The sequence below is a fragment of the Macrobrachium nipponense genome, chromosome 12 (assembly GCF_015104395.2).
Source record: "Macrobrachium nipponense isolate FS-2020 chromosome 12, ASM1510439v2, whole genome shotgun sequence".
In the NCBI taxonomy this organism is placed as follows: Eukaryota; Metazoa; Arthropoda; class Malacostraca; order Decapoda; family Palaemonidae; genus Macrobrachium; species Macrobrachium nipponense.
Window position 1 is genome coordinate 103188567 of NC_087205.1, and position 23487 is coordinate 103212053.

Genomic DNA, 23487 nt, shown 5'->3' on the forward strand with positions numbered 1-23487 from the left:
CAATAGTGATAGTAGCTACTGGTTTACCTCAGTTGTTTGTGATATTTTCTGTTGTATCTTTTATTTGCAAAATGGATCGCTGGGTAATTCGAAAAGTGGACGTAAAAGAAACTTCAGATATAAATCAAGAGACCGAAGAAGGTGATAATAATGTAGTTACAACACCGTGTCAGTCAGATATGAAAAGGAGTGTTGTTGAACCAAGCAGCAGCGGTCAACCACAGCCAAAACGGCGAAAGTACCAAGAAGATTTTATTTAGTATGGTGTTGTATCCCAGCAAAAATGAAAAGACACCTGCAGTGGCAAGCACCAGTCATTCACAAATAAAGCAATAGATTTTTCCCGACGCAAGAAAATGGAGTTAGAAGGACAAAAGCAAGTGATAACAAAAAATGTTACATTGCCTATCAAAGCTCAAATGGCATCATATGAGGTTGCATATCTTATTGATCAGAGAAAAAAGCCACACAATAGGGGAAGAGCTTATCAAACCTGCTGCACTGGCAATGTGTAGAGCTATCATGGAGAAAGATATGGCTCGTGAACTTGAATCCATACCCCTGTCAAACAATACGGTTGGGAGGCGAATTCTGAGATTGCAAGTGACATATATACTGATTCAGCTGATGGAGAGATTAAGAATGTAAATTATGCTTTACAATGAGATGAATCAACCGACATTTCTAGTTCTTCTCAATTACTTGCATTTATAAAATATAGCTTCAATGGAAAATTGAATGAAGCTATGTCGTTTTGCCTTGCGCTACAAGGAAAGTGTACAGGAGATGATATTTTCATGGCATTAGATTAAAAACTTCATGAGCTTCGACTTTCTTGGGATGGAGCAGGGGCAATGTTAGGTCAAAAGAAAGGACTAAAAGCAAAGGTACATAATGTGGCTCCTCATATACGTTTTACTCACTGTATTATTCATCGAGAAGCTCTCGCTTGCAAAGCCATTGTTACCGAACTTAAAACTGTTTTTGATACAGCTGTCAAACTCGTCAACTACATGAAATCACCTCCTTTGAATGCCAGGTTATTTGCTTCACTATGCAAAGACATGGGCTCAGACCATGAAGCATTGTTGCTTCACACAAAAATCAGATGGCTCTCCGGGGAAAAGTTTTCACACGGCAGTATCAGCCGAGAGATGAGGTCCTCCTATTCCTTCATGAAAATCAGGCTCTGAATTTAGTGTATTCATGACTGATAGTGACAGGTTAGGAAAGTTAGTGTATTTATCATGCATTTTTGATCAACTTAATGAGTTAAATCTTTCCATACAAGGCCCAAACACAAATATTTTGTCATTGTTCGACAAGATAAATGCATTCTCAAAGAAGCTTGAGCGATGGATTTCGCGAGCTGAAGAGGGTAACATTGAAATGTTTCCTGACTTGAAGCGTTTGGAGAGGAAAATGAGTTATGTCTAGATAATTTGAAAGCAATAATAGTTAATCATCTTCGAAATCTTCTTAATCACTTCAAGAAATACTTTTTAGAAGAGTCAGATCTAGTATGACTGGATGCGAATGCTATTCACTGCTCCTGGAAATCATTTGTCATCTGACCTCGAGGAAGCACTGCTTGAATTATCTTCTGATAGAACCTTACGACTCAAGTTTGGGACAACAACACTGAATGAGGTTTGGATATCAGTATCGGAGGAATATCCTGGTTTATCAAAGGCAGCACTGAATATCTTAACACCGTTTGGATCGACTTATCTCTGTGAAACTACCTTCTCTGTATTAACGTACATCAAGAACAAATACCGATCTCGATTGAATGTAGAAGATGATCTGCAAGTTGCAGTCTCCGATATCACCCCCGAGATTCGAGATGTTATGTTCAAAGAAACAAGCCCATTCATCCCATTAAATTAAACAAGGTTAGATTGTAGTGGACTTTAAAACTGTGTTTAAAAACAAAACAAACAACAATCTCTCTCTCTCTCTCTCTCTCTCTCTCTCTCTCTCTCTCACACACATACACACATATATATATATATATATATATATATATATATATATATATGTATGGATGGTATTTATATAGTTTGTATGTGTTCAGGTTATATACGTAATTATTTTGTTTTATACGCAGTTATAAAAGCAAGATGTATATATAAGTAAAATCTATATCCCACCAAGGAAAATATTTTTTGGCTAGAGGGGTCGCAAAATGTTTGAAGTAAGTTTTATGGGTCGCCAAGTAAAAAAGTTTGGGAACCCCTGTTCTACGGGACAAACGCTGCTCTACTATGTGCAAGAGCTCGCGTTGGCATAAGCCCAACTTCATCTAACAAGCACAACAACAACAGGGGAAAGTGAACGAGGTTAAACAGATTACAATTCCTAAATCTACGCTAAGCCCTTTCATCTCTTTTCGTTTCTCCTGCATTTATCAAACAAACCGGGATTCTCCTTCAGTCTCTCTTTCTCTCACACTCTTTCTCGGCATCCATATTGTCAAACGTAAATTGATATGTATATATGTACCCACATCGTGTATATATTTTCCAGAAAGGGCACAGGACCCGGAATGTATTTCTCGTTTATGGAACCGTTTACGCATTCATTTATACAGCAGTTTGTTTGTTTATCTCCCAATTCATTTATTTATCTATCATACATTTTCAACAGGTTTGGTAAAACAGGGCCCTCGCCGAATGACTTCATTCGCGGGTCTCTCTCGTGGAATCTCGTGGAATCTCGTTTTTAGTGGCTGACACATCTTTTAATCCAAACGCTGAATATTATGGGGAACAATCTACTCCCGGGAATAAGGTTACGTGAATATCTTGACATTGGCCTAAATAAGATTATTTATTCTTTTTATGCTTATAAAAACATTCCTCCTATAGTGTCTACTATCACTGAAACTAAATATGGACCCGTTACGCGTTGCATATGTATACTCACGCACATGCATGCATACATGCATACGTACACGCAAATCTACTTTGGTCACATAAATTTTAGCCGAATTCTTATCGAAAATTGCTGTTACTTGTCACTTATCCGAAAGCAAATTAAATCTTGCAAGTGACTATATTTTTTACTTGCAGATCGTCTTGGTCACAATATTGATAATCAAATCGTGCTGCGAATGAACGAAGCAAAATATATATATATATATATATATATATATATATATATATATATATATATATATATATATATATATATATATATATATATCATATACATATATATATATATCCACTCTAACTCTTGATCGGAAATTTAATTCCAAATACATATCCATTATATTTTCTTTATGCGTGTAATATTGTACATTTAATCGACAATGTTCGGCAGATTCTTAAGGTCCACAGCAGCTCTAGAACGGATGGCTTTCTAATGAAATCGGGCTGGATAAGAATCACATCTCTGCTCATATATATATATATATATATATAATATATTATATATATATATATATATGTATGTATATATATATATACATATATATATATATATTATATATATATATAATATATATATATTTATGAGAGAGAGAGAGACCTTGCAGATAATAAAAGAAAATAAGTATCGGACGGTATACATTGGAAAATGAAGAAAGTTTTTTCGTATCCATAAAAATCACGGAACACCCTCTTTCACGATAATGAAAAGATTTCAAATGGACGCGCAGAGCACAATAAACGGACTGGGACATAAAATCTAGGCCAAACGCTGGAATCTATGAGGTCATTCAGCGCTGAAAATATTGCTGAAAAAAATTTCAGAAGAGGATGGAAAGTAAAATGGAAGAAAGAGAATGTGAATGGAGGTATAGTAAAAGGAATGAAAGGGTTGCAGATAGGGGCCGTAGGAACGCTGCTAAGGAACTTGAAGTAATGCCTACATTGCGTCGCATGAGTTGCACTGATAGCACTACCTCCCTATATGGAATGTCAGAATATTAAGAAACTTTTATTGAGTTATCGAAGACATAGAAATTTAGGACCGGGGGAAAAATGAATCGCCGAAGTCGAAATAAAAGTACCTAGGAAATCGGACATCATCATTGTTCATGCGATAGACTGAACCTTTTAAGGTCATAATACAGATCTCTCTTCATTACCGAAATAAAGCCGAAATAAAGATTCTTCTTTAGAGAAGGAAGGACGATGGATCTTTATTTGCAAAACGAGAGTAAATCCTCATGTGAGGGTTTTTCCTGTTTATGAAGGAAAGACAGATTTCTTTGGCGAATCAAGACTGTCAGTGCTATATATTATCATCTGTATTTTCCACACTTAAGCATTCTATTTTGCAAGAGCTTGCTTTTCAAATTAATGGTATTTTCTACTTGTAATAATAATAATAATAATAATAATAATAATAATAATAATAATAATAATAATAATAATAATAATGTACGTAAATACCCACAATGCTACAGTAAACAATATTACTATGTAAAACAAAACATATAATTGTGGATTTTTATCACACAGATTGTTTTTCACGGGATTGTGAATTTCTTAGCAATAATAATAATAATAATAATAAATCTAGCAGTTGCACTACGAAACAATTGTTAGGAGAGTTGGAAAGTAACAGGGAAGGAAGAGAATATGAAAGGAGGTACAGTAAAAAGAAATGAAAGGGGTCGCAGCTGGGGCCCTGAAGGGACGCTGCAAAGAACCTAAAATAATGCCTACAGTGTACCGCGTGAGGCTCAAGGACGGCGCTACCCTCTTTATAGAGGAATTTATCATATTACAGAGATAGAACTGTATTTATGTATCTGCTGAAAAGGAAGACAGATCTCCTTAGGAGGGCGAGGGAACTATTTCGAGGAAGAATACGATCATTAATCCCGGCGCAGGGAAATGAAGGACATCGCATCTTTATTGCGGATGTGATAAATCTCCAAAGAGGAACTATAGAGACGATTGTCCGTGAAAGGAAGGACACGGGATTTGTGACGGAGGAGCTGGGGTAAATGTTTAGAGCAGAAATCATTATAATTCTCAAACGTGAAAGAAAAGAGATAGCGAATCTATATGTCAAAAAAAGAAGGTTTTAAGTTTTAACAGAGAAGGTAATATAAACTGGAATTGGATTTTCTATAGTTAAGACAGGTTTTGAGTTTTAAAAGAGAAGGGAAAAATCAATACTGGAATATAAACTGGAATTGGATTTTCTATAGTTAAGATAGTTAAGAAAGAAAAGTTTTTAGTTTTAACAGAGAACGGAAAATCATACTGGAATGTAAAGACTGGAATGGCATTTCTATAGTTAAGACAGAAGGTTTCGAGTTTTAAAAGAGAAGGGAAAATTAATACTGGAATATAAACTGGAATGGGATCATAAAATTCAGGCCAGTGGCCAAGCGCTGGGACCTATGACGTCATTCAGCGCTGAAAATAATGTTAAAACATGTAGGAGAGGGTGGACAGCAAGATGGAAGAACGAAGAAATGAACGGAGGTAAAGTAAAAAGGAATGCATAGGGTTGCAGCTATAGGTGCCGAAGGGACCCCGCAGAGAAACTTCAAGTAACGCCTACAGCGCGCCGCGTGAGGTGCACTGACTGCACTACTCCCCCGCGGAGGAAAAATAAAAAAAATAATATTGTTGGGAAATACAATGGCCGATATTCGCGAGTACTTGAAAGTGTCAAAAATATGTTCATGGAATAATTTATTTTATTTTCCCCCTCATTTCGGGAAGGCGACTTGAAGGTAAATCCTCTTTGGGGGAAAAGATGACAGATTAAAGAATAAATCTCCACGAAAGAAATTATCATAATAATAGATTTTAGGGAAGAATGAGAATTTCTAATTAAGGGATGAGGAAAGAGTCTCCACTGGAAAATATAGAGATGGCTGGAACGAGGGAGAGGACGAATCATAAAAAGGTGAAATATTAAAAGAGTGAAATAAAAAAAAAAAAAAAAGAAGGAAGAGGGAGAAGATGTGTTGTATGAAATAAATGGGGTTAAAGCAAATATTTATGGTAAGCAAAAAAAAAAAAAAGCTTAACGGTTTAAAACCTCGGAAGCAAATATTTACAAGTAAAAAAGAATAAAAAAAATCTTACCTTAACGGGTTAAAACCTAGGGCCAAGGTTTATATAGAGCTGAATGGATATGAATTAGACGTGTTATAAGGATTTCGGAATATGTAAACTTATGTAAACTAATTTGTATAATTACACACAATACATACACACATACACACAAACACTATATATATATATATATATATATATATATATATATATATATATATATATATATATATATGTGTGTGTGTGTGTGTGTGTGTGTGTTTGTGTGTGTGTGTGTGTGTGTGTGTGTGCGTGTATAAACACTGGCTATCCATTTAATAGCAAGACAAACTCCGGAATAATAACAATAAACACGTTTTCATCAGAGCTGAAACGCCCGGAAAGTAAAACGAAAATTTATGATGAACTCAACAATTACACCAACATTAAGAACACCGGCTCTGTAAAGTTACAACAAAACACAGAGGTAAAGAAAAAAAAAAACTTAATTTAATTAGAAAAAATGTTCTGCCAAGCGTCGGAACGCGAGTTATTAGTCCCTTCAATATCGCCAGGTCTAAAATATCCTTTTTGGTGCCCCTTTACTGGAGAACGACCCACGAACGACCGGTTTTTGGTGTCACTTTACTGGAGAACGACCGCTTTTTGTGCCACTTTACTGGAGAACGACCCACCAACGACCACTTTTTAGTGTCACATTACTGGAGAACGACCCACCAACGACTACTTTTTGGTACTACTTTACTGGAGAACGACCCACTAACGACTGCTTTTTGGTGTCACTTTACTGGAGAACGACCCACCAACCACATATTGGTACTACTTTACTGGAGAACGACCCACCAACGACCGCTTTTTGGTACTACTTTACTAAAAACGACCCACTAACAACCGCTTTTTGGAGTCACTTTACTGGAGAACGACCCACCAACCACATATTGCTACTACTTTACTAGAGAACGACCCACCAACGACTACTTTTTGGTGCCAGTTGCACTATGAATCAATTGTTTGTAGAGGGTGGAAAGTAAGACGAAAGAAAGAGAATATGAAAGGAGGTACAGTAATAGGAATGAAAGGGGATGCAGTTAGGGGCCGAGAGCACGCTACAGAGAACCTTAAGTAATGCCTACAGTGCACCGCATGAGGTGCACTGGGGTAACTACTATCCCCCCAACGAAGGATGTTGTCTATGGCGCGCGACAGGATAGATGGATTCTTGAACCATCTCTACTTTAATGGAAACGAGTTGTGGATACTGAATGCGAACTGATGCAAAAAAAAAAAAAAATAAATAAAAAAAAGTGGCTGAAGCTGTTAATGAATCACTGAATTATTTTGCACAGGATATGTGAAGTTGAGAAGTATGGCGATACACAGCGTTATAAGAAGGTCATCGTACGTGAAAGAAAGGATCACACTGTCTACAGATAGATTGGTCACGTAGACGTCAGTTTGAAATTGATTTCACATATGATGTGCACAATGCTGTAACTAACAGCTGAACGGAGATTTATATATATATACACTAAAGCATTTATAAAGGAAGATCATAACTGAGCGGTTGTACTCAATGTCCATGAAAAGTATAAATCTCTATTAAATTGTCAGTCGCTATATGCATATCACAAACACAACACACAAACACACTCCCACAAACATTATACATATTTATATCCGGTCCCGTGCATGAATTATACAATGATTTACTGTCTTCCCTCCATAACATATCATAGTAATTTTGCAATACAAAATGTATACGTATGAACGCAGCTCCTTTCAACTCATTACTTCGACGATGAAATACAGATATCCCAAAACCTCCTGAAGGCGTATTCTTAAATTAGTAAAACAATACAGTGTTGGTATCTTGATGAACTACAGGATTATTATCTTTTACATCGCAACCTCCGATTCGTCAGTTCCAGTCCGAAGAAAATCTTTAATCGAAGCAATTGGTAGCTTTTAAGGACATGAATATGAGATAAACAACAGAGTTCATAGTCTCATCTAAATAATATTGGCCCCCTCAACGCGAATCACTGGAACCTCCAAGATTAATCCAAACAATAAATTTTTACCCAAAATATTTCGAACACGAAAAATAAGGAACGGGACTTGAAATATTACAAGTCGAGAGGAATAGGTATGTATGTGTGTGTGTGTGTGTGTAAACATTATCGTCATGATTCGCCTTCAAACATATTAATAATATAATAATTCACGGATCAACATTTCACATCGATGTTTCAGATTCATATTCAGCCGGAAAGTGTCTGAATGTACCATTCAATCTTTAATTCAGCTTTATGTTCACGCTACTGGAAGTCAATATCCAGGCTGGAATGTTGCCTTTCATTCAAAAATATTTATTTCTGGAATGAAGCGATTCGTAGCGTAGCTTAAAACAATTGTAATTTAGAATTGTGTATTTGCTAGGGTGTGTTTGCGTTAATTTTATTTATTTATCTATTTTTTTGTTCGCAGTTCCGGCAGTGATTTGTTTAGGATTTGTTTGTTTCGGTAATGTTTGTTTGTTTGTGTTTTCCTAAGTGCGCATGCGGGTTAAAGTGAGAAGTATTTGTTACGACTGAAAATATGCCAATGAATTATTTAAAGGAAGCATACAATAAATATTCAGATCGCTAATTTTTCGCCTACGTTCTTAGCACCTTCCTCCGTAGATGGAAAACTCCATATTGGTGTTAGTTTGTCAGGGAAAATGGCATATTTCAGAAGTAAATTTGTGTTAAAAAAAATATTTATAAGGATATATAAAAAAAAAAAAGATTCACAGAAAAGTGTGGATATTTTTATGAAAAATATGTACAAGTCGCGAATGGTAAGTTCCCTACATATATATATATATATATATATATATATATATATATATATATATATATATATATATATATATATATATATATATATATATTCAGGTATAGGGACTACATATTTTAATTTCGATATTTTGTACAAATACGACTATGTTCGTAAACTGGGTCATTGTGTGTATTTTCAAATAAAATATGAGAAAAAAATAGTCACTTGTATTACACAGTCCAAATTGAGTAAACAAAAAATAATCTCTTATTTTATTCTATATCCAAGCGACCTTACAGACAGAAAAATCTACCATAAGGCTTTGGTCAATTTTTAGATAAAAATACTACCATGAGAGTTAGGTTGATTCTTAATCTGAAAAACTACCAAAAGAGTTAGATCAATTCTTAGATTTAAAAAAAACTACCGTAAGAATTGGTTCTTAGATCTTAATAATAAAAAAATTGGTAATCTTAATAAAAAAAAAAAAAACTAAGATTTAGGTAAATACTTATATCTGAAAACTGCCGTACGATTTGGGACAATTCTTAGATAAAAAAAAATTTGGGTCAACTCTTAGCTAAGAAAAAATAATAATAAAAATAAACATAAGACTGGGGTTAATTCTTAGATTTAAAAAAATAATAAACATGATTTGGGTCAATCCTTAGATTTGAAAAAACTACCTGAAGATTTGGGTCTTTGAATTAGATCCAATTTTCGGGTGTCTACATGAGATAATGCAAAGTTCGTTTCGCTCGCTCGATTCAATCTTGCTTTTGGTTATTATAACTTTTATGGTATGAAGTAGATTAATCAAGGGATAAAAGCCTTTATCAAGCTTCAACTTTATTTCACGTCATTATTGATGGTGATTTTTTGCTTAATTGACGTAATGATGATTATCTACGCAATCTTTGAATTGGCATCAGAATATAAAATTTAGGCCACAGGCCAACCGCTGGGACATATGAGGTTATTCACCACTGGAAGAAAAATTGAAAATAAGAAAGTTTGAAAGGTGTAACAGGAGGAAAACATCGCAGTTGCACCTTGAAACAACCGTTAAGAGAGGGTGGAAAGGGAGATGGAAGACGAGACTATGAACGGAGGTACAGTAAAAGGAAGGGGTTGCAGTTGGGGCCGAAGCGACTCTGCAAAGAACCTTAATCAATACCTACATTGTCCCGCTTGAGGTGCACTGAGAACACTACCCTCCACGGTGTTTATACGTGCTCTTATGCCTTTCTTTGCGTAACTGGATAGTTGAATGATTAAACCATCGATGTTAGACCATAAAAAACGTTGTACTTGTCCGTTTGCTAAGCATTATCATTAAGCATGACTGCAGAGCAGCGCAGTATGTTTATATCAATCATTACGGCTAAAGATATCATTGTGTATCTTTCTGCTTTACGGAACATGGTACTAGAAAATTTCCGTCCACAGCGCAGATGAAACTTAGCATACACACTTCACATCTATTTTCCTGTTCATGGAATAATGTTGCAGCTTCTGGATGTCAGTATTATCATATATATTATATTTTTTTCATCTACTTAGGAAATATTGCTTTAAGTTTTAAATGTCCCTTTTCTCCAAATTGATAACTATGATTATGGACATCGACGAAAGGTATCTCGTCTGACAATCTTCAACTAGGCCTATTAGTTTCCTGAAGCAACGGTGAGGTGTAACTACACAACTGAGTAGAAGTTCCAATACGGATGTCTTCTGGAACTTGATTTGAGCACATTTATAACGATTTAAACATTTTGACACTGAGTAATGTCCATAATGAAGAGGTGAAGGTTGAAAGCTCCTGTTTTACAGATATTCACTTAAACTGGTTATACACAACGGCTTTTTCTCACCCATTATGGCATCGGTCATTAACTACTTACCAAAGTAAAATAAACTGCGGCCGGCTATAGATACTCTTCGTATTTCCTATTTTTAGTCGAATGTAGGTCAATACCTGCGTTTTATTTCTGTGGCTCCGGTACTCTGTCAAAAACAGAAACAAAAGCTTTAATAGTCTATAAGGATTACAATACAAAACACTACGCTTATCTACAAAGCCACTGCAGCCTTAATCTAAACTGCAAAAGTATGAGAAATCTCAGATTAATTTTGTAACGACCTAATCGTAAAATTGGAATTTTAAAACTTTCTTCAAATAAAACTGAGAAAACTGAATGTGAATGACTACTGTGTTTGCACAGGGACCGCATGGTCATGAATTCAATAGGCCTACAGGTAAACGCAAGTGACACTGAATAAGAAATTACTTAAAAATGAGATTTTTATATATTAATTCCACAACAGCAATTCAAATTAGAGCTAACATACTTAGTGTGTCAATAAATTTAGGATTTCCTCTCACTGGTTAATATAAATCACTCAAAGATTATGCATACTACAACCTTGAACATCATGACTACGTGCATTTAAACCTATGTCACAACCACCATTTGAATCTGATTGGTGTGCTATGGGTTTGTGTCTTTTTCGTCTAATTTTATCCATAGTTATTTCATCAAGTTGGAATGAAAGGTTCCTTTATCATCATAAAGAAGAATGCTATTGCAAGAAATACCAAAATCCTATATACAGCTCTTTAATAACTACAGAAAATAAGAAAACATGAAATATGGAAAGTTGGGCGCCAGCGTTGAATGGCTTCGATGACACTTGGGAGACTATACTCTGTTTTTTTTCATCTGTCCATCCGGCTGTGGGTTTTTTGTATGGTAACACTGCGTCCCGGGCTTTAAATAGTTACGCTACGTGTAAGTTTTAGGTAAATAAAAGGATATTTGGGTGTACATTTGCAACTGAAAAGTGTTTTAATAATTTACTGTATGCGAATTACACCATTAATATTCGAAATAGGTTATGTTATTATTGTTGAATGTAAGCTCCCTTTTCGGGGTGGCGAATGGAACAGCCAGACGCAGTGGCGGGAAAATTGCTTCTCTCGCTGTTCACTACGGCAAGATGTCAACGTAGTATCAATAGTATTGAAACGTATCTAAATGTATTTACCAACAATAAAATTTTAAATTAAATTATATGTTTGCTTAACCCTCTTGCACAATTTATGAACTATTTACAAACTATTGATCTAAATGAAAACAGAACCATGCTCAAATTTTACTGGTCGGCTGGCTTAGCCTAACCTGGCTAGCCAGCCAGGAGTCCCAAACTGGCAATCAACCGTCTGCGACGACTGTCCACCACACAGTCCTTGCTTGCTTTGTGATAAATTGATTTCATAAGTCGTCATTCTAACTGTAAGTAAAGTTTTGGTCACTACAGAATAAACCATAGGGAGATGGTTTTACATTACCATTTACAGTGTTGAAAGGCCTTTTGATATGGAATATTTTGGAAACCATGTTTATATTAAGTAGTAGTACAGGTTTTAAAAAAAAAAATTCAAGTAATTAAGCCTTCTTACGTTTACATACCAATATGCAGCTGTAGTATACATAGTAGAATTGTCGGTTTTCTTTTTCTACAGCCGTGGATAGCCTATGCTGTTTAAAATTATCATATAAAGGAATCTTAGTAGACATAATTAGGTAGGAATTTCCTTAAAAAACAGTCCCATTTCAAAGAAACAAACCAAAAAGTGACATAGGCCTACAGGTTCAACATCACCGTCGGTTTTCACAGCTTAAAACATTAGGATGATAGGAATAGGCCTACGCTATTCTTAACTTTTATTGTGGCTAACCCTTTTGTTGTCAAGATAATTCCTGTTATTTCTGCTATGGTTGCTCATATGGTAATTGCCTTTGTTCTGTTATAGTTCCAGTTATTGTTCGTAGTTGTTGGTGTGGTAGTTGTTACTGTTGTCAGATGCGTTTTGAGACTAACAGTCTTAGTAGCCAAAACTTTTGACGAGATACATAGGCCTATCCATGAAATACTGTGACGTCATTCCCCTCAGACGGGCTAACCCGTCACAAGCTTTAGGATGGGATTCTGTCATGCTGTGGGGGGGATTCTCTACAGCACAAAAGCTACGTGGTAGACTAGACTATGTGGTAGTCCCTTGCACTCGCTTTGTTGGGAATCGGTAAACACATTCTGTTTCGATAGGCCCGTTATCACTAACAGATTTAACTACGTAATAGTTTTCTTCCCGGCAGTGTCAATGATTTGGATGTTCTTAAGTTTGGTAGAAGCTACTTAAAGGCTTGAATCGCTTTTGTGACTTGCGTTGATGCTTGATGTTGATGAACGAATATCTTTTTCTGTTTGAGAATTTATTTGTATTTTTCGGATAAATGCGTCAGCTGTTTTACGCGTTTCCCTACACAGTCTTTTAACAAATGAAAACTTATTTTTTTTACCAGTTAATTGCCTTCAGTTTTGTTTGCAACGAATAATTTACATTTAGAACAATAATAATGTAGGAAAGAGCGGTTCTCGTTACAGCTCCTTGGTCATTGACCTTGAATTTGTAATCTGCCACCTGACTGATAAGCATTATCAAAGATATTACTGTTTATAAACAAATTTGCGGGAAGCATGGCGTGGTATCGTGGCGTGGAACGTCTTGCTGCACTATATACGTACTACAGCATTGTTCACATTATGCTATATTTATTTTCAGCGAAAACGATAGAATACAAAGACTATTTTCTGTCTCAAAGGATTGTGATTTACACTAAAAAGGTAGAGTTCTCAGCTTCCATAGAAATTGTAAGTCTTTCCTCATTCAGGTTCTGCACAGACACTGGAACCTTAGGTTCACCTATCATTTGTTATATTTACATGATACCTGCGCGAATTATCTCCTTCCACCTTCCATTACTAACATTCATTTATTCATATCCTTGTTTCCACTGACGTTCGTTCACATGTAAGCCCACTTTATTTATTTATTTACTTTTGTAGAGACAGTTATAGACTCAACAGTTTCTGCAGTTTTTCATTAACCCCGATCATTTCGGTATCATCGGCAAATGTCAAAACCGTCTTACATCCTTTCACGCTATAATTTCATATATAAGGTATATAAGCTATATATATGTATATATATATAAATATTATATATATATATATATGATATATATATAGATATATATATAGATATATATATAGATATATATATATATATATATATATATATATATAATATATATATATACACGTGTGCGTGCGTGTTGTATGTGCGTAAACTAATCCAGACATAAATTATCCCCTTTCACTTTTAAATTCTGTGTGTGTGTGTGTGAGAGAGAGAGAGAGAGAGAGAGAGAAACGAGAAACTCGAATATTCGGAATAGGATTATATCGCGCCGCTCATTATTAATGAGGAGCCACTTATGCTCAAAAGCTTGCTGATACTTTTAGCATGAAGTATACTTAGCAAGTGAATGGCTCTCGATTATTTCTTTCTGAAATTTAGAAGGATAAACAAAGGGCTGTTCACGTCGATCCCATCCAGATGACTACTCGGCGCATAATAATGACACTGATGATAATAATAAGAACAATAATAATGATAATCATAATGACGACTGGTCCGTTGAAGGTGAGGTTGTCTTTGCTCGCTAGTACGAGGCGACACACTGCTGTCTTTCCGAGGTGAGGTTATCTTTGCTCACTAGTACGAGGCAAGTCTGCTGTCTTTCCGAGGTGAGGTTGTCTGCTCACTAGTACGAGGCGACTCTCTTGTCTTTCCGAGGTGAGGTTATCTTTACTCACTGGTACGAGGCGACTAGTGAGAGCAAAGACAACCTAGTACGACTGTACGAGGCGATTCTCTGCCGTCTTTCCGAATACAGAAATCTCTCCTTATCAGACAAGGTTTTATCAGTAAAGCGCGAGAGGCAAATCTTATCGTTTTGTAGATGACAGTATCATCCATATTTAGAAGAGATTTCTATACTCGAAAGGCCTCCGTAGGGCGGGGATCTGGTAGTGCTATAACTGCACCTCATGTGGTGCGCTATTTAGGTGGTACTGCAACGTTCTTTGCAGCATCCCTTCGGCCACCAGCTGAAACCCTTTCATTCCTTTTACGGTATCGCCTTCCATATTCTCTTTCCTTTTACTTCCCACCCTTTCCTAACAACTGATTTATAATGCAACTGGGCGGTTTGTCTCCTGTTGCATTTTTAAAATCTTTTTAGGCTACTCCAAATTTGCGTTTCAGCGCTAATGACGACCCCAGTGCTCGGCGCCTTCGGCCAGAATTCTACATTCCATTGAACTGAACATAGAATTTAGTCCAAAGACCAAGCGCTGGGACCTATGAGGTCATTTAGAGCGAAAACGGAAATTGACAGTTAAAAGGATTGAAAGGTTTAACAGGAGGAAAACCTCAACCCAGTTGTACTATGAATCAATTGTTACGAGAGTAAGATGGAAGAAAGAGAATATGAAAGGAGGTACATTAAAGGGGTTGCAGCTAGGGGACGTAGACGCGCTAAGGGTAAGGCCACACCGGGCGCGGGGAGCGTCGAGGTTGCAGGCACGTCTCGGGCGGGAGAGCAGCGTCAAAACTACACATGGCCACACCAGAAACGCCACCCTCCCTCCTTCCCTCCCGCGCGTCACTCTCAGCAGTCAAAGATATACTTCTTTGCAAAGTAACGTTTGGATAGGAAATTGCCTTTAATAGAAATCGTAAGTGTCAAACTTGACGATAGAGTACGTATAACCTAAAGGTCTTTTGGTTCTTTGCTTGGCAGTGAATTTTGTGATAATAAAAGGTTAATATCCATATATATATATATTTTTACTTCCCATATAGTTATTACTTTTGGGGAAGCGAAAAGAAAATGTGGATTTTAACTTTTCATTATTGCAAAACTAACAGCATATAGGGTTACTTCCTTAAAGATACTTAGAAAAACAAAAGAGCGAGAATTAATTGCAAATTATATAAGACGTATAATTGATTATTGTCTGGAATTATGTGAAATAAAACAATTTACCGGTATTTAAAACAAAATAGTTTAATGGAAACTACATAAAAGAAAGTAACACAAGGAAAAATCAGTTTTGCTTCATTGTTAACATTAATAAAGAAAGTACAAAGTACCACGAATATTTCATAAATAAGTGATACTGCTGCACTGAGGATTCGTATAGTTATCAAGTCTATGCAGCTGGACAAGGATTATTTGAGTGGCTGAGTGCATAATAGTTGGCACCTTTAAGTTTTTGGGGGTCGAATGCATGACACCGATGGCTACATCTGAGGGCCACTTGTTCTACTCCTCTTCCATTTCTTGAAAAAAAGTAATTTTATGGAATGGATCACAGGGATCCCACAAAGCTCTCTTCCGAAACACCTCCCCAATTAAATGATTCTTATGTAGCCACAACCGCTGAACAGGTGACACTTCGGCAACTGATTGCCAGTTCATCTGCACGTTAGTGACCATGTCAAGTCGGAGGGTCTATTTACGTAGTGTGGTCCTTTTTCTATATTCACTTTAAATTCAATGATGAACTCATCCCCTGGGAAAGTATTTAGACTATATAAGAACTCATTGAACGCATTCTGAAAGTACACAAATGAGAGGTGCTGAAATAACTGCTAATTTAAGCATGCATTACAGATATGGAATAATTAACTCAATATTTTACTGAATAGATAATAAATGTAGTCGCTTAAAACTTAATCGTTTCTATGCTAATATCAGTTACTTAACAATGATAATATGCTTTAAACAATTTCTAGGTTACAAATGAAAGTTCCTTAATACGGGAACTAACTTCACAACATAGTTATCAATATAATCAATAAAGGGAAGTAACCATTCAAGTAACATAGTCCCTCCCTAATCATATAGAAAATGGGGTTGTTTCGGTTGAAGACGCCTGAACCGCCGCGGTATTTTAAAACATGTTACATCGCCTGGCGGCAACTGCAGAGGGTCGAGCCGTCCCGCTAGTCTTGTGTGGCCACCCGCATAAGATACCTATGATTCAAACTGCCGCGGGAACCTCTTCCCTCCAACCTCCACGCTCGCCGCGTTTGGTGTGGCCTCACCCTAAGAAGAACCTAAAATAATACCTACAGTGCACCGCATGAGGTGCACTGGCGGCACTATCCATCCTATACGGGGTACATTCCGATTCCATTCCAATTCGAAAGGAATTTTAGAAGTTTATCGAATCCGGCTGTTACTGAAACGTATGCCCGAGCGCATTAACATTGTTACATTTGACTAAATATGCTGAGCAGTAGAGTATATGAGTTCTGTTTAAATAACCGTAGTCTTATTTAGTGATTGTTTGTTTGTATGGTGTTTTTACGTTGCATGGAACCAGTCAGCAACGGGACCAACGGCTTTACGTAACTTCCGAACCTCGTCGTGAGTGAACTTCTATCACCAGAAACACACATCTCTCACACCTCAATGGAATGCCCGAGAATCGAACTCGCGGCAACCGAGGTGGCAGGCCAAGATCATACCGATCACGCCTCTGAGGTGCTAAGGATTATTGTTACTGTAGCATTGTATATCTGCCTGAATTTAAAAAAAACAGGCTTCATCGCGCACCAAATAAAACCGTCAACTAACAGCATACAGACACTAAACAAGGAACACTGCGCACGATATACCCATCAGCGGTGGTGGGGCCCCTTCGGCATGGGTAGCTTGCCCGAAAGCTACCCACTTGCGAGATCACGGCAAAGGATATTAGTCTAAGAAAATAAATATAAATATAAAATAAAAAAATAAATATAATATAAAACAAATATAGATTAATTAAATTAAAAACTGGCGGATTAAAAAACAATGCTGCTTTAAGAATAGGTGATCGTTCTGATATTTATCATCGTTGTCAGGGTAATTTGATTCTGCGACATGTTTGTTTTTATTTGTAACATTGTATGTTATTTCAATTTAAAGATGCATTTATTAACCCGTAGGTATAATTGGAAACCAATGATACTATACGGTTTAAAAATTACATGATAAGCAGTCTACTATATGTACTGTAATTCATTCATCATTTTACTGTACTTCAAAGCATTTTGTAGCACTACAGTAGCACTAATAAACAATTTTACATTGTGGCATTATAAAACAAAAAACCAAAAATTGCAGCGGCAAAGCAAAGCTAATGTTAATGTTAAAAATGGACCATTGATATGCCATAATGAATTTTGTTTTATGCAATAAACGCACAATATTAATATACTTAGTATTTTTCACGAAAGTGTCTAGTTTTGTCTAATGTTTCCCTTTTCATATTTATCTGTTACGTCTTATCCCGTATTGCCCAAGTAACACTGCCTTAACATTTCCTCGACAATCAGGAAGCCTGAGTTCGATCCCAAAAGAAAAACGGTTTATCCCACTCCATTAAAACTGTTTTCCCCTTAGTTAAGCAAAGCCATAAATTATGTACCTGGTAACTGGTTAACTGCTGTGGGCGACAAAGAATGGCATAAGGGTAGCAGCCGCATCCCGAGAGCCACTTCATCGGAAGAGTACACACACACACACACACACATATATATATATATATATATATATATATATATATTATATATATATATATTATATAAAGAAATTTCGATGTCCCTAGTATGAATTCGAAACCGCATCCAGCGTGAAAGAAAGAGGTCACGTTGCCGACGTGACCTCATTCTGATGCCGTGGATGCAGGTTCGAATCCTGCTACGGACATCGGAATGACTTAATGCTCTTGCGTTTGGGATAGGAGGCTTTGTAGTGTCAAGCGTATCCAAAAAGTGTTTAGAATACGACATGTGGTTATCACAATTATAGTTATGTATATGTTTAAAAGTGACAGGTAATTCTATATACGTATGTGCACAATATATACACACGTATATACATAGTGTGTGTATGTGCGTATTATAACTAAACACTTGATCTTAACAATAATAAGCCTCCAACATATGGATAAGCGCGTAGCGTATCTTCTTATCATTTGTACGCAGTCCTGTTGAAATCACTATAACACCGCCATGATAGCGCGTCATTCAGTTCAGTTGCACGCATTACCATACCTGTTGCGTACGTGAATAAATCGCTAACTTGTTTTTCGTTATTGTTTGTACAGCGAGAAACACCAAGCTCGGGTGTGAATGCTTGTCCGATAGCCAGCTCATCGTTTCTCTAGAACAATATCCCTAGAAATTCGTGTAATACTGTATCATTTCAAGTGTTGACTTGCAATAGAGTTAATTACTTAAAATGAATAATGCAAAGAAATCGATAATAGTCAGTACCTAACTTTAACTTACATGATGGAATTGCAAGTTTGATAAGTTTGTTATCTTATTATGCAACTATAATAGCTAACCATGATTAGATAGTATTTAGATTTGCAGTTTAGCAATAACCGAAGATGGCTGCCATTTTCTTTATTTTTCCTGTAACATATGTAATTTCCTTCTCGTACTGTATTACACTGTAATCACCTTGGTCTTGAAATTGTAAGGGATTTTTAATGCTTTTAATATATTTCGCAAAACGCAGCTGGATTTTAATCTAATTTATAGGATGACCGATTAAACATTTTTATAAATCTATACATATACATAAATGTATACATCTCTGTAAAGCGAAGGTTCAACTGGGTGAGGTTCAAGTAGTTAATAGTTATTTTTGTTTACAAGCAACAAAACACCGTTGACAGTGGTGGCATCTGAGTACCGTGGCTTTAAGATCTTAAGCTCACTTCATGGTAATATAAATGGATAAACGTTTCAACATTCTGACTAAGTCACAATCATTATTCATATGAAGGATTACCACCTCAACAGCCACTGTCCTGAACATGATAGCGGAATGAGTTCTGATTGAGCAATCAAACCTCGTCGCGAAAATTCAGTTAAGACTTGAGGACAAACTTTTAATACCGCAAAGGTGGTCGGTAATAAATTCACTGGAAAAAAATATTTCTCAATTTTGGCTACGGAAAAAAAAAGTCACACGAAAAAAAAGTCACATTAGCTACGGTAATCCCCAACGGGCTGGTGCGAACCAGGATTAATAATCCTGGTACGAACCTGGATTAATAATCCTGGAACGAACCTGGATTAATAATCCTGGTACGAACCTGGATTAATAATACCTGGTAACGAAACCTGCGATTAATAATCCTGGACGAACTGGATTATACTCCTGGTACGAACCTGGATTAATATCCTGGAACGACCAGGAATATAAATACATCCTGGTACGAACCTGGATTAATAATCCTGGTACGAACCTGGATTAATAATCCTGGAACGAACCAGGATTAATAATCCTGGTACGAACCTGGATTAATAATCCTGGTACGAACCTGGATTAATAATCCTGGTACGAACCTGGATTAATAATCCTGGTACGAACCTGGATTAATAATCCTGGTACGAACCTGGATTAATAATCCTGGTACGAACCTGGATTAATAATCCTGGTACGAACCTGGATTAATAATCCTGATACAACCTGATTAATTAATCCTGGTACGAACTGGAGTATAATCCTGGTACGAACCCTGGATTAATAATCCTGTACGAGCCAGGATTAATAATCCTGATAACGAACCTGGATAATAATTCTGTTACGAACCTGGATTAATAATCCTGGTACGAACCTGGATTAATAATCCTGGTACGAGCCAGGATTAATAATCCTGATACGAACCTGGATTAATAATCCTGTTACGAACCTGGATTAATAATCCTGGTACGAACCTGAATTAATAATCCTGGTACGAACCTGGATTAATAATCCTGATACAAACCTGGATTAATTATCCTGGTACGAACCTGGATTAACAATCCTGGTACAAACCAGCATTAATAATCCTGGTACGTTAATCCTGGTAACGAACCTGGATTTAATAAAAAAAAAATCCCCCCCTTGGTATGAACCTGGAATTAATAATTTTGGCATTAATAAATTTATTAACCTGGTACGGTAACCTCTGGATTAATATTCCATGTCGTAAGCCGAATGTCCAGGGTTAAGTGTAATTTCTAGGTTACGAACTCATGGATTAAGTTAATCCAATGGCCCGTAGCGCAACCGGGATTAATAATCCTGGTACGAACCAGGATTAATAATCCTGGTACGAACCTGGATTAATAATCCTGGTACGAACCAGGATTAATAAGTCCTTGGGTTAACGAACCAGGTGCGATTAAATAACTCCTGGTGACGAATTCCTGGATTAATTAATCCTGGTTACGAAACCAGGAGTTAATAACTCCTGGTTCGCGAACCATGGATTAATAATCCTGGCAAAACGTAACCTGGATTCTAATCCGGGTACGGTATGAATAGGAGTTAATTCAACTCCTGGCATGCGAACCAGGATTGTCCTGGAACCGAACCTTGGATTTCAATTAATCCTGGTAGCGAACATAGATTTAATAACTCCTGGTAACGAACCCAGGATTTAATAATCCTGGTACGAACCAGGATTGATATCCTTTGTAACGGAACCCAGGAAGTTAATAATCCTGCGGTAAGAACCACCAGTATCAATAATCCTGCTAAGGAACCAGGATAAATAAGCCAATTAGGCACGAACCTGGATTAATAATCCCTGGGTAACACGCAATCCATGGGAATTAATCAATCCTGGCGGCGAACCAGGTGATTAATAATCCTGGCACGTAACCAGGATTCCTGGTACGAACCTGGATTAATGTCCTGGTACGAACCAGATTAATATCCTGTATGAACCTGGATTAATACTCCTCGAAATATCCGGACCTGGATTAATAATCCTGGTAGCGAACCTTGGATATAAATAATCCTGGTTTGATACCTGGATTAATAATCCCGTGGTACGAACCTGGTTTAATAATCCTGGTTACGGAACCCTTGGAAATTAATAATCCTGGTACGCAAGCCAGATAATAATCCTATACGGAACCTTGAATTAATATCCGTTTACGGAAACCTGGAATTAATATATTCCTGGTACGAACCTGGAATTATATCCTGGTAACGAACCTGTGGCAATTAATAATCCCGGGTGATACAACCGAATTAATTATCCTTGGTACCGGGAACCTGATTAACAATCCTCGGTACAAAAACCAGCATTTAATAATCCTGGTACGAACCTGGATTAATAATCCTGGTACGAACCTGGATTAATAATCCTGGTACGAACCTGGATTAATAATCCTGGTACGAACCAGGATTAATAATCCTGGTACGAAAACGCCGGATTAAGGTATAATCCTGGTTACGAACCAGGATTAATTATCCTGGTACGACCTGGATTAATAATCCTGCGTACGAACCAGAATATAATAATCCTGTACGAACCAGGATTATAAATCCTGGCACGAACCTGAGGATTAATAATCCTGCGTTACGAACCAGGATTAAATTAATCCTGGCACGAACCCAAGGATCCTGCGAAACGAACCTGCGATTAATAATCCTGGTATACGAACCAGGCATTAATAATCCTGTACGAACCAGATTAATAATCCTGGTTACGAACCAGGAGTTAATAATCCTGTACGGAACCAGGATTAATAATCCTGGTAAGAACCAGGATTAATAATCCTGGTAAGAACCAGGATTAATAATCCTGGCACGAACCAGGATTAATAATCCTGGTACGAACCAGGATTAATAATCCTGGCACGAACCAGGATTCCTGGTACGAACCTGGGATTAAATAATCCTGGTACGACCAGGATGTAAAATCCTAGCGTATGAACCTGATTAATAATTCCTGTACGAACCTGCGATTAAGAATCCTGGTACGAACGCTGGATTAATAATCCTGGTATGAAACCTGCGGTAATTTAATAATCCCGGTACGAACCTGGATTAATAATCCTGGTACGAACCAGGATTAATAATCCTGGTACGAACCTGGATTAATAATCCTGGTACGAACCTGGATTAATAATCCCGGTACGAACATTCCGCAAAGGTGGATACATAACGGGTTAAAACCCTTAGAGGGTCACTATCCAGGAAATATTATCGTAACTTTTTTCTTCCTGTGACTTTTTTTTTTTAATCTGTGATTTATTTTACCTGGATTCAAGGCAACATCAGTACTAGAGTAACTCAAGGCTTAAACTAACCATGGAAACTGGACGTAAACACTATACGAGTTAACAACAAATTGAGCAATATAAAGTAGTTTTTTTTATATCACTAACCAAACTGTGGAATACAGTAAAATATCTGCGTCTCTCTTATAATTATGATGTGCTAAATTGTATTTCTGGAAATACATCAGTTTCTATATACCTCGCTCCCTGGGCCCCCACAAGTAATGTTCAGACTGGAATGATAGTTATATTCACAGAGAACTTGATAAGATTTTTTCAGTGATAAATAATCCTTAAAACCTGGGTTACGCTAAATAAAGGCTAAACAGCAAATACTCAATTATAACACACAAATGTTAAAACGCACAATACAAGTGAAAGGAAATTTACTTACTAGGAGTTTTCGCAGTAACCTCTCAGAACTTCACAGCCAAGGTCTAGACCTAGTTCACAGCGACCCCTCAGCACAGTAACTTGTGAAAAACTGAGGATAACTATGAACTATCCGTCCCGGCGGCCTTGCCCTTGTCCCCTGTGTAAAATTCCGCGTGGTTAATTACCGTCGAGAGCTCCCCAATCACAAGTTGGCAG

General features: G+C 36.8%; 2 protein-coding genes across 2 annotated transcripts in view; both read left to right on the plus strand.

Moving 5' to 3' along the window:
- The first annotated feature begins 854 nt into the window (after positions 1-854).
- LOC135224899 (zinc finger BED domain-containing protein 5-like) lies at positions 855-1437 on the plus strand. The gene is made up of 2 exons (XM_064264223.1): positions 855-1140; positions 1292-1437. The coding sequence occupies exons 1-2, from the start codon at positions 855-857 to the stop codon at positions 1435-1437; spliced, it is 432 nt and encodes a 143-aa protein (XP_064120293.1).
- Positions 1438-12037: 10600 nt separating this feature from the next.
- LOC135224723 (zinc finger SWIM domain-containing protein 4-like) overlaps positions 12038-23487 on the plus strand; it is a 288431-nt gene continuing 276981 nt past the window's right edge. The window contains exon 1 of the mRNA XM_064264019.1: positions 12038-12151. The gene's annotated coding sequence lies outside the window, so the exon portion shown is untranslated. The remainder of the gene's footprint in view (positions 12152-23487) is intronic.